The sequence below is a fragment of the Ochotona curzoniae genome, unplaced genomic scaffold, assembly GCF_017591425.1.
Source record: "Ochotona curzoniae isolate NIBS_2020 unplaced genomic scaffold, NIBS_Ocur_1.0 scaffold_4506, whole genome shotgun sequence".
In the NCBI taxonomy this organism is placed as follows: domain Eukaryota; kingdom Metazoa; phylum Chordata; class Mammalia; order Lagomorpha; family Ochotonidae; genus Ochotona; species Ochotona curzoniae.
This window is the reverse complement of record NW_024467119.1, coordinates 79793604-79813216: the sequence shown is the minus strand read 5'-3', so window position 1 is coordinate 79813216 and position 19613 is coordinate 79793604. Positions and strand designations below refer to the sequence as shown.

Below are 19613 nucleotides of genomic sequence, written 5' to 3'. Positions count from 1 at the left end.
AGGCAGAGAACAATGTGTTTGTTAACTTAATTTTCAGATCTGCTGCAAGAATGCCCATTCTCAAGAGACAAGTACATTCCTGCAGAGAACTGAAATCACTGGCAGGACCAAAGCAGAACAGAATGATGAAAAATAAGAAAATTTAGAGTTCCTCCTATCCCCAGCGATAATCTGGAAGTAATTAACAAGAAACTCAAAAGAAGCTAACATTAAACTCTGGCAATATTTAGAATATGCTAGTTTGGCACTGTAACCTTGAGTTTGCAATCTGGTTCAGTTCAATGTTGACTGCTTTCTATTTTTATATAAACCTCACCACCTTAGCATTAGTTTTTTTTTTTTTTTAATCTATAGCCTTCACTAAGGCAGTTGGCCACGCATTACTTATCATTCAATTCATTCTTTCATGTGCCTGTATCAAACTTTTAGCACAGACTGCAAGTTCTTTCTTATAAAGCCCATATCTTAATTTCTTTTTTGAAGTACCTGGTAAAATGTTATACCTAATAGGCCTTCAAATGTTTGTTCTGCTTTAACAAAACCAGCTTTCATTGTGTGCACCTGGCAGAGAACTGATTTAGCTGGATCTGTGCCAGGTACTGAGTACCAGGTATCGCACACAAACCACTTCATCCTCACTATAACCCTTTGGAGTACAAATAAATTCTCTTACAAATTGGGAAACAAGGACTTTAAACAGTCTAAGAAAGGAAATTCTAAGATTGTACAGCTTGTTACGGAGAGAGGCAGTGATTTGAACCATGTCTGATTTTAATTAGGTCTCTTTCCATACTGCATTTTGAAAATGGTAAGTGATTCTCAGATCCATGGTCAAGGGCACAGTTTGATTCATTTTCAAAGACGAAATAACGTAGATTCAGGTCAGAGAAACAGCATGAAGGTTTTTAAAATGATCTGAAAACAATCACTTATAACAAACGCCAAAAGGTTTTGCAGTTGATGCACCAGAACCTGTCTTTGTTTACATCTGGAGTGCTTGGAGCAGGAGATTCAGGGCCTGTCACCTCAGTGTTGGCCTCTGATCTGACTTCTGACTCACGAGCAGGGGTCTTGTTAAATTCTGATCTCGATGATAAGTGTTTGAGGGAGAGAACAGAGTGTCACAGCACACCCTGGATGTCAACCCTAGGGCCAGAGGGAGAGCAAACTCACGACAATTCATTCATTGAATGTGTGGCAAGTTTGGCCTAAGCTGTAAACCCCTTACTTACATATGTTCATTCCCACATATCCGGGGCAGTAAAAATTACACTGTCGTAGACTTGGCGGCACAGCAGGGTGAGCTGCCTCCTTGCAATGCCTCTGTCTTATGTTGGAACTCAATTCCTTGGCTGCTCTGCCTTCTAATCCGGGTCCCTGCTGATGTGTCAGGGACAGCGATGGACAATGGCCTGAGTACCTGGGTCCCTCCCCACCGCCTGGCCCAGCCCCGGCCTTTGTGGCCATTTAGAGTGATGGACGATCTCTTTTTCCATGTGCCTCTCTCCCTGTCACTCTGCTTTTCAAATAAACAAATCTTTAAACATTCACTAATTCATACAGTGCTATTTTTTAAACTAGTAAATTTAAAAACTATTCAAACATTAAAAATATATCCAAATAATATATAAATTATTGTACAGTAAGTTCTATTCAAACAGCTAAGTTCTACTTTAAAATAGGTCCACTGTGCTAAGCAAGAATGCCTTGTTTTCTCCAAGATTCCCTAAGTCTCCCAACCCAACTTTCCAAGTAAAGACTATGGTAAATCTAGAAGTAAAGGAATAAACTCAACACTTAGCTGTTTTCTTCAAAGATAACCAAAGACAATCAAGAATCGCTTAATGAGCACTTTATGCAGTTTTTGGCACTGGATGAAGTGCTCAAGGGGACAATAACTAGTTGCTTAATGAATAAAATATAATATGAATCTTCAAGTAACTTAAAAAAAATTATTTTCAAAAATTCAGCAACCTGAGATAAGATGGTAGCCTTAGTATAAGTATACTGATATTGTAAATGGCTTTCACACCCTGACTAAAAGACAGAAATAATCGATAATATAAAAAAATTAAGACACAACTAAATGTTCCCATAAGAAACACATATTACAAACAACAAAAAATTAGATGCAAACAAAAGAAAAATTATGTAAGGATAATCTTAACTCCAAGGAAAGCCAGGGTTTCTGTTTTAGTACCAGCAGATTGCAGAATAAAGGCTAGGAGATAAAGTGGTCTTTTCATAATAACAGAAGCAGAAGTACAATAAGGTGCATATGCTAAAGTTCATGCACTTAATAATCAAATGATCATCAACAAATACACTGTATATCTATAAAGTAAAATTCCACTCAGCCATAATAAAAACACAGCAAAATAGATAAATTTTTCAAATAAGTAAACTAAGTTAAAGATTAGGAAAAAGGACACATGTGGTACGACTCCATTTGCACAAAATTCTAGGAAATATAAATTAATGAATAGTACCAGAGAAAAGAGTCCTTGGTGCAGAGACAAAATGTCACTTGGGATACCCTGGTCCCACTTGGAATGCCCTGGTCCCATCCTGGACACCTGGTCCCACTTGGAATGCCCTGGTCCCATCCTGGACACCTGGTCCCACTTGGGCTGCCCTGGTCCCATCCTGGACACCTGGTCCCACTTGGAATGCCCTGGTCCCATCTTGGACACCTGGTCCCACTTGGAATGCCCTGGTCCCATCTTGGACACCTGGTCCCACTTGGAATGCCCTGGTTCCTCTCTGGATACCTGATCCGACTTGGAATGCCCTGGTCCCACCCTGGACACCTGGTCCCACTTGGACTGCCCTGGTCCCATCTTGGACACCTGGTCCCACTTGGAATGCCCTGGTTCCTCTCTGGGCACCTGGTCTGACTTGGAATGCCCTGGTCCCATCCTGGACACCTGGTCCCACTTGGACTGCCCTGGTCCCATCTTGGACACCTGGTCCCACTTGGACTGCCCTGGTCCCACCCTGGACACCTGGACCCCACGATGCCTGTCAGTCCTGGCTCTGCTCCTGACTGCAGCTAATCTACACTCTGGCAGGAAACAGGTGATGGCTTATGTGACGAATCCCTGCCGCCCAAGTGGGAAGTACTGATTGAGTTTGGTTCCTAGCTTTGACCTGGTCCAGAGTTGGCCACTCAGGGCATTTAGGAAGAGGACCAGAGGAAGGAATTTTATCTTTCTTCCTTCAAATAAAAAAAAAATGAAGACATTAAATTTAGGCTTTGTTACATCAACACCTAATATCATACTTATATGTCTGAAGTATAACAAAATCATAGGTTTAATAAAATGACTTCAGTAATGCTAAATGATATTTCATAATTCTCTACTATAATATTGGGATAGGAATGAGAATAACAGTCCAACTTGTCAGAAAAGGAGTTTCTAATCACTATGACAATGACAGATAATAAACAGGAGATTAAACATAACAAAATGTTCAGACATGGTCAAGTTTAAAAGAAAATAGCTGCCTCCAGGTGATAGAAATGGGAAAAAAAAAAAAGTTAAAGCAAGAAGAAATTGGTGCACTGGTGTTGAGCATGCTTCTGCTGGAGATGTGAAGGGTGAGGGCAGGAGGGCAGTCAGAAGGGAGCCCCAGCCCACAGCTCAAGCTAGTGAAGACTCACAGGTTAGGAAGCAATGAGGAGCTCACTATGCACGCCATGTGGAGACAAAGGGGAAAGCCACCCATAAACAAAGAAAGCTTAGACCCTGTCCTACACAGACGCGCACTAAACTTGACACAGCATCCACGTGGCACTCAAGTGCTAGCCAGAAAAAGAACATAAAAACTGACCTGTAACTACTTTAGTACTTGGAGCTTGTCAAAGAAACCCGCCTGAAGCCACTGCTTCACTAACCAGAGCTTTTGTGGCTCTCAGAGAATAACCACCAGCTGCTCCTGAGCTCATAAATAAAAGCCTGAAGACACGCAGGGAAGCAAAACTGGGCAGATACACAAATCAAATTCACAGCTTCCCCAAATGTGATATTTAAAATTATTTTTAAAAAAATAGAAGCAATAATGAGCAAAAACAGAATGTACACAACTAAAAGGAAACAATTTAAAACTCTAAAAATGAAACTTAATCATAAGGAAGAGTGTAAGCAGAAAATTAAGAACAGTCATGGAAAGACTGCAAATGAAAGACAAACGAGAAAATTAATTTTTAAAAAGATTTATTTATTTTTATTGCAAAGTCAGATATATAGAAAGGAGGAGAGACAGAGAGGAAGATCTTCGTCTGATGATTCACTCCCCAAGTGACCGCAATGGCTGGTGCTGCGCTGATCCAAAGTCAGGAGCCAGGAACTTACTCCAGGTCTCCCACGTGGGTGTTGGGTCCCAAGGCTTTGGGCCGTCCTTGACTGCTTTCCCAGGCCACAAGCAGGGAGCTGGATGGGATGTGGAGCTGCCAGGATAAGAACTGGCACCCATATGGGATCCCAGTAAATTCAAAGCGAGGACTTTAGCTGCCATGGCCACAGCGCCAGGCCTGAGGAAATTAATTTTAAAAAGTATATTAATGAGGCAGCACTGTGGTACAGTACTGCTGTATTGCTATGGCTGTTGTTACTTGTGACATGCACGAGAGCATCAGTGTGAGTTAGGCTCCTCTACTCCACTTCCCATCCAACTTCATGCAGTGCCTATCAATGCAGCAGATGATAGCCCAAGTAACTGGCTTCCTGCCACTGATGTGGGAGACCTGGGTGCAGTCCCCGGCTCCCACCTGATCAGCTCCTGCTGTTGTGGATATTTGGGAGTGGACAAGCAGATGGCAGGCATCTCTTTCTCTCAATCTCTCCCCCTCTGTCTTTCAGCCTTTCATCTAAATTACTTAATTAAAATGATTAACTTCTAATTAATTAAAAAATGCTATTCATTTTAAGAACATAAGAGAGCACTTTCATCAGCTGGTTCACTGCTCACATCACCACAATGGCCAGGGCCAAAGCTGGAACCTCAGTGTAGGTCTCCCATGTGGGTGGTAGGGACCCAAGCACCTGAGCCATCACTGCCACCCAGGGTCTGCATTGCTTAGAACTGGGCACAGAACCCAGAGACTCGGCTGTGGTAAGTGGGCATCTTGGCTGCCAGGCTGAAAGCACGCCCTGGGAACTCAAGAAAATTAAAAACAATGAATGACAAGGGATATGAGCATGGACATAGTTAAAAGTCATTAAACAGCACATGAGCTAAAATGCAGAAGCATGTCAAACAGGAATCCCACAAGAGCAAAGCTGACAGGGAAGAGGAAATACATAAGTGATACTACCTTATAACTTTATAATAGATTTCTTTTTTCCATTCACTTTTTTTTTTAAATTTTGATGATTTTCACATAGTTGATTAGGGCACAAAGGGCTACAAGAAAGTGGGAAAGACCATTGTTTCCACATTCTCTTTTTTCCTTCCTGTATCTGGGGGAAGGGGAGAGACAAAGGGTAGAAGCCATACCCACCCTCCAAACCATCCCAGGGTCCCGATGCAGGGCATTCTCTGAGGGCACTGCTCAAATGGTTTCGATAGTTCAACTGTTCTGAATTCCTGCCAATCTTGCCATTCCAAGCACAATGATATCTACCCAGAATCCAGGGGCTGACATAGTCCAACTTAGCATCTCCACTTGCCCAGATTTTCACTGCCAACATGTGGCTGGGGTAGTTGATCAATTTGTTCTGTCCTTTGTGCTCTGCTGTGGTACCAGGTACACTCTGCAGGCTCCAATGGACTTCCATATCTTCCATGTGCACCTGGATATGCTGTCCACTGCTCCGTCTGAGCCATTGTGGAGGCTCAACTTGGACAAATGCACTCCACAATCAGACCATGGAACGTGTAATTCTCTCCATGGTTGGGATTCTGAGTCTAGCAGTTTGATTGGGGTGATCCTCAAAAAAAAAAACTTCATCTGAGGTGACCCCAGACCAGATTCTTGTGTGTGCTTGCCAGGAAAGGGTCCAGTACAGTCCATTGCCCCAATTAACCTATGCATATGCTGGCGGTTGCAACTGCTGGGTCAGTTCTGCCTGCAGCCCCGTCTTCTACACAAACCAGTGGTGTTGGAGCCCAACCCGATCATGCCCAGCACACACTAGGCCCCTATGCAAACCAGTGGGAGCTGCAGGCTAGGCAGAGCAACCCATAATAACCCCCACCAGTTATACCCCCTGTCCTGGTTCTCATGCTTGCCAGTATGTATAGCAAACTGGTCCAGTCTCACATCCCATTCAGCTCTTACATGTCAATGGGTGCTGAAGCCTCGTTCAACCCAACTAGCCACACCATTCAGCCCACACACGTGCTGGCGGGTGCCACTCTCGGTCTAGCCATGCCTTTTCCAGTCCTGGGTCTCATGCTCACCAGAGTGGCAATCCAAAAGAGAGGTGCCCACTGTTTCCCCACTGGTTCTACTCCCACTCCCGGATCATGCACTCTCCTGCTGGTTCTGCAATTTGGCTTGACAGAATTAGGTCCTCATGCCAGCATCTACCAGCCGATGCAAAGTCCAACTAACCCACACCCACTCTGACTTATGTTTGCAGCAGCAGGAATAGTCAACCTAGTCTGGCTTTTCCCTGGTCCAGCTCACATGAGACCAACAGGTGCTATAGCTCTGCCCAGTCTGGACTGTCTTCATCCCAACTCAGGCTTTCCAGTGGGAATGGTAATCCAGCAAGGGAGACCCATGCAGCCCCACTACTGGCTTTGACCTTTTTCCCGGGGTCTCACGTGTGCTGGTTGGGTGCTGCGGCCCAACCTGGCATGGCCTGCCTCACCTCGGCTTTTGCCAGTGGGTGTGGCAGCCTGGCCCGGCCCGGCCTACTCCCAATGCTAGCTCACGCTGGTGAGGGCTACAGTTTAGCCCAGCCTAGTCGGCACCTAGTCCCAGCCCTCATCTGTACCTGTTTGTGTTGTGACCGAACCTGGCCCAACCCACACTCCATTCTGGTGCTCAGATTTGCCAGTGGGTGATGTGAACTGGCCCAGCCTGGTTCACTCCCAACCTGCACCAAATGAATGCTGCTGGGTACTGTTCCCTGGCCTGGTCTGGGGCTGCTCCCTATCATGGCTCTTGTGTTCACCTGCAGGGACTGTGTCCTGACAGAGCAGTTTCCCAAGCTCCTCCATCAAAACCTCTCCCAGTGCCAGATCTCGGGCACACAGGTGGGTCCATGGGCCAGCCCTACTCAGTCTACCTACTGTCCTAGTAGAAATAATGGCCTTTCCTGACTGGCCTTCAACCCATTCTGGTATTATTGTTGGGTGTTACAGCCCAGCCTAGCCCAGTCCACACCCAGACATAACTCACATCTGACCCAGCAGGGGCAAAAACCTAGCCTTGCCTGTCCTACTCCTACCCTGGTTCTAGCAAGCACTAGTGGGTGCTGGAGTCTAACCCAGTCTGGTACACCCAGGCCCAGTCCACACTTGTGCCAAGGTATGCTACAGCCATGTCCAGACCAGAATGTGGTTCCCATTCCAGCCTCTGCACTTACCAGTGGGAACCACAACCCAGCAAAGGCATCCTCTTAGCTCCCCAACCAGGTGTGTTTCCATCCATAGATCTTGCATGTGCCAGTGGTTGCTCTGACCTAGCTTGGCATGGTCCCTCACCTGTCATGAGCTTTGTCTTTGGATGCTGTAGCCTCTCCTGACCCGGCATGCCCCAAGTCCCACCACTCGCTGGAGGGTGCTGAAACATGGTCCTGCTCAGTCTGCTCCCATCCCTGGCTCATGCAAACTGGTGGGTGCAGCAGCCTAGTCCAGCTTGACCTATGCTCCAGCCTGGTTTCAGCTCTTGCTGGTGAGCTAAGGTTTGCTCAGCCCTGCCTGGTCCGCCCCACTCCAAAACCAACCCACACGTTAGCCAATAGTTGGAGCTACCCTGTCCAGGTTGTCCAATACCCAGGCCTGAATCATGTGCTCACCAGCAGGAGCTATGACCCCATAGGGGAGCTTCCCAGGTTCCCCTACTCGACCCACTCCCTGATCCAGATTCCACATGCACCAGCAGGTGCTAGACCCTTGCTTGGCACATAGTCTGCCCCTCCGTTTCAACTTTTGTATGAGCTGGAGGATGTTGCAGCCCAGCCCGCCCCACACCCTGTTTTAGGATGTACATGCAGGTGCTGCAGATTGGACCTGCGCAGCCTAATCTCGGCCCCAGTACCCATGAGTGTTGGTAGGTTCCATGTTCACACCTAGTTCAGCCATCACCACAACTCTTGAGCTAACCAGTGGGACTTGTATTTCCACAGGGTTGGGCCCACTCATCCCTAAAGCCCAGGTCTCACTCACTGCTTAGAAGCGGTGACCGTGGCCAGGGCACCAAGCATTGAGTCCGACCTGGCTCAGGAACCTTCAGCAGGCACCACACTGCTGGAAGCTCCCCTATAATAGATTTCAATCATCAGACTGCAGTAGCAGCGATGGTCTTAAGAAACAAAAACAAATGCAAATTGAGACTCCTTATTAAAAAAAATAAATAAAACACAATCTTAAAAGCAAACAGGAAAGAGATTACTAAGGAAACCAAAAAAAATCAATTAGACTAACAGCACACATCTCACTATTGATAGCAAACACACACACACACACACACACATACATGCCATATGTTTTAAATGGGGAAAAAGAAATAATTCAAGAAAACTTCACAAAGTCTGTTTGAAAAATGGTATTAGAACATAGTTATTTTGTTTGCCAATGAATCTTGAAATCCAAGCTTAAAAAAAAACCTGGAAAGTCAGTTATACAGAGAGGAGGAGAGACAGAGAGGAAGATATTCTGTCCATTGATTCACTCCACAAGCGGCCACAATGGCCAGAGCCAAGACCATCCAAAGCCAGGAGCCCAGAGCCTCTTCTGGGTCTCCCACACGGGTACAGGGTCCCTTGGCTTTGGGCCATCCTCGACTGCCTTTCCAGGCCACAAACAGGGAGCTGGATGGGGTGCAGGGTTGCTGGGATTAGAACTGCTGTCCACATGCAATCCCACTGGGTGCAAGGCGAAGACTTTAGCCACTAGGCTACCACATCAGGCCCAAGCATAGAGTCCAGCATCTTATTGTCCAGATAAATTCAACAGTTTCTTGGGGAGACCATCTCTGGTCTGAAGGTAGAGCTGGCAGAATATCATCCCAATCAATTAAAAGCCCCAACATAACATCAACAACAATTTACAACATTATGGAATTAATTGACATGGTATTGAGTAACCATTATGTTAAAAAATGCAAGTTCTTTTTTTTTTTAAAGATTTATTTATTTTTATTACAAAGTCAGATATCCAGAGAGCAGGAGAGACAGAGAGGAAGATCTTCCATCTGATGATTCACTCCCCAAGTGACCACAATGGCCGGTGCTGTACCCATCCTAAGTCAGGAGCCAGAAGCCTCTTCCGGGTCTCCCACGTGGGTGCAGGGTCCCAAAGCTTTGGGCCGTCCTTGACTGCTTTCCCAGGCCACAAGCAAGGAGCTGGATGGGAAGCAGGTCTGCCAGGATTAGAACCGGCGCCCATATGGGATCCTGGTGAGTTCAAGGCGAGAACTTAAGGCGCTAGGCCACGCTGCTGGGCCCAAAAAATGCAAGTTCTTAACCACATCCTATGAGTACTTCATTGACACTTCAATTTTAGTTTATATGCAACCAGCTTCTACACACCTTAAAATGGCTATAGGATACTATTCAGCTGTCTTGTGTCTATTTTCATTTTAGAATTTAGCAGTTTATAGTGTTGAAGCATTTTTGCTGAACTTGGCAGATTTTAGGATAGTCTAAACTGGCTTATAAATCTAACAAGGCATATATCAACAGTTGAGGTACAGTTTTAGGAGGGGTGTGCAGGGAAATCTTCAATACCTTAGTGAAGAGTACCTAATCTTTGTGTCCCACCTAGTAAGGTATACGTGAATCCAAGCTGACCGTTTCCTGCCTGGTTCCAAGGTTTCCTTGTTGTTCTCTATCTATTCTAAGTTTTTGTTTGGTTTTTTTGGGGGACGTGGGGGCTCCGGAGTGACTCTGATGGTCATTGCAAGAGAGGGTGGGGATCCAAAGTCGGAACTAAGTAAGGACCAGAGAAAGCTCCTCTCCCGATTCCTGAAGGAAGTTTACTGTTATTCTGTTTCTGGGGACCGCTCAGGACTCGTGGCTGTTGTTCTGATGACTTTGGATCCTGTGAGGAAGGATTTGGGCTTCTTCCATCCCATGTGGTAGATCCAAACGGGGGTGGATGACCTCAGAGTTCTCGGCCTCCGAAGGCACTCCAATTCCCCATGGTCTCCTTGGCGGCTGGGATGTAGCCCTTGGTGCCCGTACCTTTAGTCCTTGGTGAGGATCCAGGAGTCTCCAGGGTTGGGATACAAGCCTCCTCCTGTCTGTCTGCTCCACTCTGGGGTCCCCCTCCTGCTCTGTGCATATGACCTCCTGTTAAGAGGTTGTCAGGATTGCTCTTGATTCCCCCTATATGTTTTTGTAGTTTTACTATTGTCTAATGCTGATTCGAGTCTGTTGTCTATGAGTTACCTGTTATGTTCCTGATACACTATACTTCACGTTTTCCTCAAACATTCTAAGGAGATGTAAGATTTCTCTGCTCTCCCGCCCCATTACTGAGTAGCATAGGGTCTTAAAAGTATATTAGGTTTAAAAAAAAAAAGGATATTAGGTTTTATAATTCTTTGATGTAGACCATAAGCAGTCTGATTCACATTGATTGTCAGTTCATTGGTTATGTCACAATATCTTACTGCATGTGATACAGGCTGTTTGAGGTTGAAATAATATTACAATTTACAGGTACTATTTTTCAGATTGACATCATTTGATCTTAACTTAAGGCAAACATGTGGTATCTAACCTTTTGGGATTGGCTCATTTCCCTTAGCATAATGGTTTCCAGTTGGGCTCATTTGACTACAAAGAACTGCATTTCGTTTTTTTTAATAGCTGAGTAGTATTCCATGGAGTAAATGAACCATAGCTTTCTTATCCAGTCTTCTGTTGATGGGCATTTCAGTTGCTTCCAAGCTTTTGCAATTATTGATTGTGCTGCTATGATAGGGGTGCATTCAGGTTTGTCATGTAACAGGTATTTTGGATATATTCCTAGGAGTGCTATTCCTGGGTCATATGGTATGCAGATTTTCAGTTGAGTGTTCTCCATACTGATTTCCATAAAGGCTGTACAAGCCTGCAGTCCCACCAGCAGTGGAGTAGGGTTCCCTTTCCCCCACATCCTCGCCAACAAGTGTCGTTGGCAGTTTTTTGTATGTGAGCCACTCTTACTGGCGTTAGGTGGTACTTCATTGATGTCTTAATTTGGATTTCCCTTATTGCCAGGGAATTTGAGCATTTTTTCATATGTTTGTTTGCCATTCAGGTTTGTTCCTTTGTGAAATGTTTGCCCATTTCCCTTGCCCATTTCTTGAGTGGTTTGTTTGTTTTGTTGTTTTGGTTGTACTGGAGATTTTTGTATATTCTGGAGATTAGCCCCCTATCACCTATGTAGTGTGCAAAGATCTTCTCCCATTCTGTGGGTTGCTTTTTTTAACTTTGTTGATTGTTTCCCTTGCTGTACAGAAGCTTCTTAGTTTGATGAGGTCCCATTTGTTTTAGTCTTGATTGCTATTGCTTTTGGTGTCCTTTTTAGGAAGTCAGGGCCTATACCTAGATCTTGTAGGGTATTTCCAATATTTTCTTCCAAAAGTTTCAAGGTTTCTGGATGTAGGTTTAGGTCTTTTATCCATTTAGATTTGATCTTGGTGTATGGTGAAAGATGTGGGTCTATCTTCCTGTTTCTGCAGGCCATCTGCCATTTGTCCCAAGAGCATTTATTGAAGAGACCTTCCCATTTGCCTGGATTGTAGTCTGTCTTTTTGTCAAAGATTATTTGGCTGTATCTGCGTGGGTTCCTTTCTGTTGTTTCTATTCTGCTCCACTGATCCTCCTCTCTATCTTTGTGCCAGTACTGTTGTTTTAATAACCACTGCCCTATAGTATGTCCAGAGGTCCGGGACTGTGATTCCCCCTGTTAACTTCCTATTCTTTAGAATGGTTCTAGCTATTTGTGTTTTTTTGTGTTTCCAGATGAACCCTTGTGCCATTTTTTCAGTTCAATGAAGGATGTTTTGGGTAATTTGATTGGGATTGCGTTGAATGTATATATTGCTTTTGGTAGTATGGACATTTTAATGATATTTATTTTACCCATCCAGGAACATGGTATGTTTCTCCATCTTTTGAGGTGTTCCTCAATTTCTTTTTAAAGTGTTTTGCAGTTTTCTTCAAAGAGGTCTCCTACGTTTTTGGTTAGGTTTATTCCTGGATACCTCATACCTTTCTCCGTTATTTTGAATAGTACCTTGCTGGCTACATCTTTTTCCATCTTGGGGCTGTTTGCATACACTATAGTTGTTGGTTTTTATTCTGGCTTTTGATAACATTTCCATAAACATTTCAGAGCATCTTTGTATATTCAAGATGTGATGACAAATTAGACATTTTCAAATAAAGACTGACAGAGTTTATATTCTAAAATCTTAGCTGAAGAAATTACCAAAGGGTTCATCAGTTAGGATTCCTTGTTGAAAATAGTGTTAAGCCTATGAAATAAGATGCATTGGGATATCTCATACAAAAATATTTTACACAAATCTTACACCTTTGACAAAAATGAACTCAGAATGGACAATGCACCTAAACACAGAATAAAACTATAAAATTCCTAGATAACATAGGAAAGAATCTGGACCTTTGGTTGTGGCTACATCCTATATGATAACAGAATACCCATGAAAGAAAACTTAAGCAAAATTGAAAACATTTGCTGTTTAAGACACTACTAACAGAATGAAACAAAAAGGCACAGAGTGGTAGAAAAATACTTGAAAATCACCATCAGACAAAAGATTGACATCTTAAACACACACACACAAAAGGCCTCAAAATGCAACAGTATGAAAACAAACTAAAACCCCAGTTAAAAAATGGAACAACAACTTAAATCAACAGCTCCTCTCTTACAGATGATAAGGTAAGCTTATAGAAAAGCTGCTCTACACTGGGGTCTGTAAATTAAAGCAACAGAAAGCACATGTCTACCAGAATGGTTTAAATATAAGGCACCAACAACATTGAATTCTGGGGTAGATACAGTGTAACAAAAATGACCATCTACTGCAGCTGATGTGTAAAATGGTGTCATCTATCTGGATGGCAGCTTGGCAGTTTCTTTCAAAACTAAACCTGTATTTGCCACACAATCCATCAATCACGCTCTTTGGCACTCACTTAAATGAAATGACAGCTTCTCACCACACCAACACCTGCATGCAGGATGAGTGCACTCAGGAAGCCTTAATCCTTTATTGGATTGCCAGGTTCAAATCTTGGCTACTAATCTAAATGGAGTTCTGGCCTCCTGACTTCAGTCTACACCAGTGTTGGTAGACAGTGTTGTAGACAGTGTTGCAGGCATTCGGGTGTGAGCCAGCAGACAGAAGATCTTTGCTTTCTGCCTTTCAAATATCGTAAACTAAAAATAAATACATAAAAAATATAAAAATCTACCTACAAATGTTCATAGCAGCTTTATATAACTTAGAAACAAAACACAATAGTATTTTACAAAGGTGACTGAAAAACACAGCAAGACAATGAAGCACTTTTCCATCTGCTCGTTCACCCTTGAAGTGGCTCTAGGAGCCAGGCGTAGGTCAAGCTGAGTCAGGAGCCAGAAACTCCAACCAGTCAGCCACTTGGGCAGCAGGGGTCCAATCATTTGCCATTGTTTGCTGTCTTCCTACATGCATGAGCAGCACACCCGGTCCGCCAGGACTTGGAACAGCACTCTGATATGGAATCAAAGTTCCAAGGGTTGGTCTGACCATCTGCACCATAACCCCAAACCCAAGATGCTCTTGAATGGCTCAATGGATAAACAACTGGGGGTACACCCAAATGATGAAATGATAAAAACAAATGATCAAAAGGCAAAGAACAAATCTAAATGCATATTATGAAATGAAAGAAACCAATCTGAAAGAATAAAAGCTGTGTGATCCCAGCTATGTAACACTCTAGGAAATGCAAATTTGGATGGAGACAGTACAGATAGGCAGTTGCCAGGGTCTAGCAGAGAAGTGGGAAGACAAGTGAACAGGCAGAGCACAAAGGATTTTAGGCTAGTGCTACAGTTGTGTACAGTTCCAGTCTCCCTCCAAAGGTCCGTTGGACTCAGTGATGAATAAAAATACAGGCCCTTCCCTGCCCTGTCTTCCTGTCTCGTACTGTTCTCTCTGCCTCTCACACGGACTCCAGTCACTGCAATGCCACCTGCCATGAGGTGTTGCAGCAGGGGAAGCCTTGCCAGAGGTAACACCACGGTATTTGGACTCCAGAACTGAGAGCGACATAAGCCTCTTCTCTTAACAGATTACCCAGTCTCAGGGCCTGAATTGCAGCACAGAGGGTAAAGCTACTGCCTGAGATGCAGGTATTCAATAGGGGAACCCATTTGTGTCCTAGCTGCTCCACTTTTGATGCAACTCTTTTCTAATGGTCTGGGAAAAGCAGCAGAGGATAGCTCAAGTATTTTGGCTTCTGCTACCCATGTAGGAGACAGATGAAGCATCTGGCTCCCACCTGACTCAACCCTGGCCACTCCGGTCTGCTGGGGACTAAACTAGCTGATGAAAGACCCCTGTATCTTTTTCTCTTAATGTTGACTTTCAAACAAACAAACAATCCTTAAAAACAACTACCAAGCTTCAGGCATTTTGCTGCAGTAACAGAAACAGGAAACCAGGCAATGACACCACAATTATGGATGCAGGTCATCACATATCAAACCCCCAGGACACAAACAGCATGGACCCCAATGTAAATCATTGTAAATTATGACTTTTCACTAATAATTAGATACCCGCATTGGTATCGTATCAGTTGTGACAAACACATGGTTTAAAGTGAAGTCGCACTGTGGGTGCTGAGGAGGGAAAACAGAATTCATATTTGTTACCCTTTACTTTTCCATCAGTTCTCAGTAAACCTAAGACTTCAAAGTAACAATAATCTAAATAACAAAAAAACCTTAAATACCAGCAATGTCATAATTGTGGGAAGATGAAAATCAAAATATACTATGGTTCCTGGATTATTTTGGAAAAAGATGGACTGATTATTTTTAGACCATGGGTCACATAATGCAGGTTAAAAATGTAAAGGGAGGGCTGGCACCACGACATGGTAAGCTAAGCTTCCACGAATGGTGCTCGTGTCCCAGATGGGCACCAGTTGGAATTCTAGTTGCTCCAGTTCCAAAACAGTTCTCTGTTTATGGCCTGGGAAAACAGCGAAAGAGGGCTCATGTTCTTGGGGCCCTGCACATGTGTGGGAGACCCAGAAGCTCCTAGCTCCCAGCTTTTACATCAGCTCAGCTCTGGCCATTGAGGCCATTTGGGGAGTGAACCAGTGAATGGAAGATATCTCTGTCTCTGCTTCTCTGTAAATTCACCTTTCAAATAAAAATAAATCTTAAAAAACAAATAAACCCAAATTGTAAAGGGATCCATGAAACAAGAAAATCAGGTAAAACCAATCTGTTGCAAAGTAAATCTATTGTTTTTAATCATAGTGACTTACCTGAGATTCCAGAACCTCCAACTTCCGTTTCCTTGCATGAAGAGCTTTACTGGGAAAAGCCCAATAGTAATTCGATGTTCCAATCCTCTCACAGTCGACCATGCCATCATCAACCAGACTTTGGAGGACTTCTTTCACCGACATAGCGGCTGAGAGACACAATTTTTACAGTCTATGTTAAGAAGCATCATAGGTGACAGCTAAAGGCAAATTAAATCAAGAGTTAACAAGCTCATCAAAACAGAGCATTAAAAATAACAAGAGCGAGAATCAAGATGGCGGACTAGGGTAAGGACACGTTTAAAGAGACAGAGAAGCATTTAACCAGAATGAAGCAGAGAGGACATATTTCAGGAAATACGGAAGGACAGAACAGCAGAGGGGTACCTGGAGACTGACAGACACAGGAAAGCAGCGGGTACAGCAGTGTGGTGTTGCAGTGAATGATATTCCAGCATGGTGATCTAAACTCCACCAGCAGACAGAACTCCACCAGCAACCAGATGGGAAGGGACTTTGGGAGCTTGGGAGGTGAACCCAGACGGGGAACTGTCTGTCCTGCTGGTCTGTTTGATTTGACCAGGAGGAGAGACAGAGCAGCAGGTCCCAGGCGGGCAGTGCGAGAACAGCGAGGATTTCATAGCCCAGTCAGCCCCCTAGAGCTGAATTGTTCGCCATTTTGCCTAAGGAGGAAAGGGCAAGGGAAAGGACTGAGCATGCTCTGAGCGGGAGTGAGCTCATTTCTGACTCGGTGAACTGCAACGACTTGGCATTCTACAAGTAGAATCCGGGGCAGGTCTGGGTAAACCTCGGATATGTCAGCGAGCAGATCAAGAACTGTTGTGGTAGCACATCGGGCGCCATTTTGCGCACTGTGGCAAAAGCTTTGGGACTGCAAGGGACAACAGTGAACTGCGCATGTGCTGAGCTCAGGAGAACTCGCTGAGATCCTGCAGGAAAATAATACCGACTGTGGCATCGTACCGGTCAAAACAGGTCCGTGTGGCACCCAGACCTAGTGTCCAACAAGTTCCGACAAGATTAGCACCACCAACAACCTAACTAGATAGGACACCTGGTGTCTCTTTAATCCTGGAACCCACTCCAACCGGAAGAGGGAGAAAGGTTGCAGAGACAACAGTGCAGCCTCAGCACGGTATCACAGGAGGTGGAGAGAGGTGAGCCAAGAGCTGGGCTGTGGAGACCACGGTGGATATCTGACATAAGAACCCAGAACTGGAACTCGCTGGAGGTTGTGGCACAAGCGGCTGCAAGCAAAAAGTTGTGTACCAACTGCAATAAGTAAAATTGCATTGTAGACCTGTGGGTGACACAACTTAGAAACCTGTCCCAAGGAGAAGACTCTGCTAACCAGAAGTACAATGATCAAGAGCAAAAGAAGAGACAAAGGCACAATGAATATTACTGAAAACTCCCCTGCAAAGGAGCAAAACCCTATGCCAACCTCAGGGTTAACTGAGGAAGACATTGAGAAAATGGGGCACACAGAATCCATAAGACTCATTTTAAAGATTCTGGTCAAAAATGAGAAGTTAATGCAAGAGTTCAAAGAATTTAAGGAAGCAGTAAAGGAAATCAAGGCTGGTATATCAGAAATTAAGAACACAGTAGAGCAAATTACAAGTACAGTGGAGATCTCCAAAAGAGAATGAAACAAGCAGAAGAAAAAAATCTCAGAATTGGCAGATATCTCCTGTCACCAGGGGGAAGCAAACAAAAAGCTGGAAGCAGAGCTGGATCAGGCCAAAAAAAGTATTCAAGAATTGAAAGACACTATTAAGAGGCCAAATATAAGAGTTATGGGAGTCCTGGAAGGTGCAGAAAGAGAAGCTGAGTTTGCAAATGTATTTAATGAAATAATCAAGGAAAAATTCCCTAATCTGGAGAAAGAATTGGGAAACAAGATCCAGGAGGGACACAGAACTCCCAACAGGCTTGATCAAAAGCGATCTTCACCAAGACATAGGATTATCAAGCTCTCTTCAATTGAACATAAGGAAAAGATCCTTAAATGTGCACGTGAAAAACATCAATTGACATATAAAGGAAGGCCAATTAAGCTCACAGGAGATCTCTCACAGGAAACTCTACAGGCAAGAAGAGAATAGAGTGACATATTCCAGATTCTAAAAGAAAAAAATTGTCGGCCTAGGATAACATACCCTGCAAAGCTTTCTTTCATCTTTGAAAATGAAATAAAATTCTTCCAGAGTAAAGAAAATTAAAAGAATTTGCCTCTTCCAAACCTGCTCTACAAATAATACTTCAAGATGTTCTCTTGACAGAGAAGAGGATAGCACCCACCAAAACCAAAGGCAAACGGGAAGAACATTTCAGTAAAATGACAACAGAAGACTAAATCAATGAACAACCCTTTCCTAAAATTACAGGACCAAATTACCACCTATGTATATTTAACTCTGAATGTAAATTGCTTAAGCTCAATCAAACATCATAGATTAGTAGACTGGATTAAAAAAACAAAACCCATCTGTTTATTGTCGGGAGGAGACACACTCCAACAAAGACCAGCAAAAACTCTATCACATGGGTTTTGTTGTTTTCTGTTGGTTTCATCTCTTCAAAACACTTTCTTCTGATTGAATCATTCAATGACTCGTAGATCATGCAGTGGCATCATTTTCCTCAAGAAGGTTCTTGATTTTCACTTCTTCAGCTACGCGTTATACAGTTAATAGCATGTTGTTTAACTTCTTGGTGTTGTTAATTTCTTTTTTCTCCCGGAAGTTGATTTTGTTTTGTGGCTCTTCATTTAAGGGAAGGTATAGTAGCTGTGTAATGGAGACTGTCATATCTAGTAACATGTCATTTAACTTCATGGCATTGTAAATTTCTATTTTTCTTTCTATTGTTGATTTTGTATCATGACTTTTCATTTAAGGGAATGTACAGTAGTTATGTAATGGAGACTATCAACCAGATGTGAGGATGCAGTGTGGTCGGCATCTCTGTTTCCAGACAAAGATGGACTTACAGTGAAACTGTTTATATTATATTTTGACAATAGGATTCTGGACTCTCTGCCATTGTCCATGCCCGCAATGATGAACATATGACTGAGTATGAAGAACTATATGTTAATAATGATATAAAGGAACTGGGGGGGGAGGGAATTGGGGAGGGGATAGGGGAATATGGAACTGTATCGTAAAATGATAGCAATAATAATAAAATGTGAAAAAAAAAAAAGAAAAAAAAATAACAAGAGCACATAACATACATCTACAAAATGTGCCTGGACAAAATACAAGAAAAATGCTCCAATCCAGAAATAACTGAAGGATTGCCCGCTAAGGCTGTGACACACAGCTGCTAAACTAAAAGCACTGAAGAAATACAGAATTCAAGGAAATGGGTGCTCTCATCATAGGTGAGGAAATGTGCCAATATGTCTTGGAAACTAGATTCATGTATTTACCTATTATAGACTAACTCATCTTTTATAAATCCAGGCAAAGAAAACAATTCACACACATAAGGATGCTTGTTGAAACACTGTTGTCAAAAGAAAAAAATTGGAAGATAGTACAGGAACTGAATTTCTTTCAAGTATTTCCTTGAGGTATAATACTATGTTACAAATACATAATCTTATGTACTATGTCAATCAGTGGATTCTTCAAAGCCCTCATAGTGCTTTGAGTGGCAAGATTGACAGCAATGCATAACTGTTGCAATATCAAAACCACTTGAGCAAGAACCTCAGAGCATGCCCTACATCCGGGACCTGGGGAGGGTGGGAAATTGGGTGGGCCTTCTCCCTTAAATACCCCCCTTTAAACATGCAGGTAACAATATGGAAAACATACTAGCATTATCCACTTTCCTGTAGCCCTTGAACCTTCTCACCCTAATTAACTATGTAAAGAATGTCAAAATAAAATT

The 19613-nt window shown here is 43.4% G+C and overlaps 1 protein-coding gene across 1 annotated transcript in view; it reads right to left on the bottom strand.

Moving 5' to 3' along the window:
* MND1 (meiotic nuclear divisions 1) overlaps window positions 1–19613 on the bottom strand; it is an 86361-nt gene that overhangs the window by 49397 nt on the left and 17351 nt on the right. Inside the window, exon 4 of the mRNA XM_040966807.1 lies at window positions 15687–15835. Coding sequence (XP_040822741.1) covers window positions 15687–15835 — 149 coding nt within the window. The remainder of the gene's footprint in view (window positions 1–15686; window positions 15836–19613) is intronic.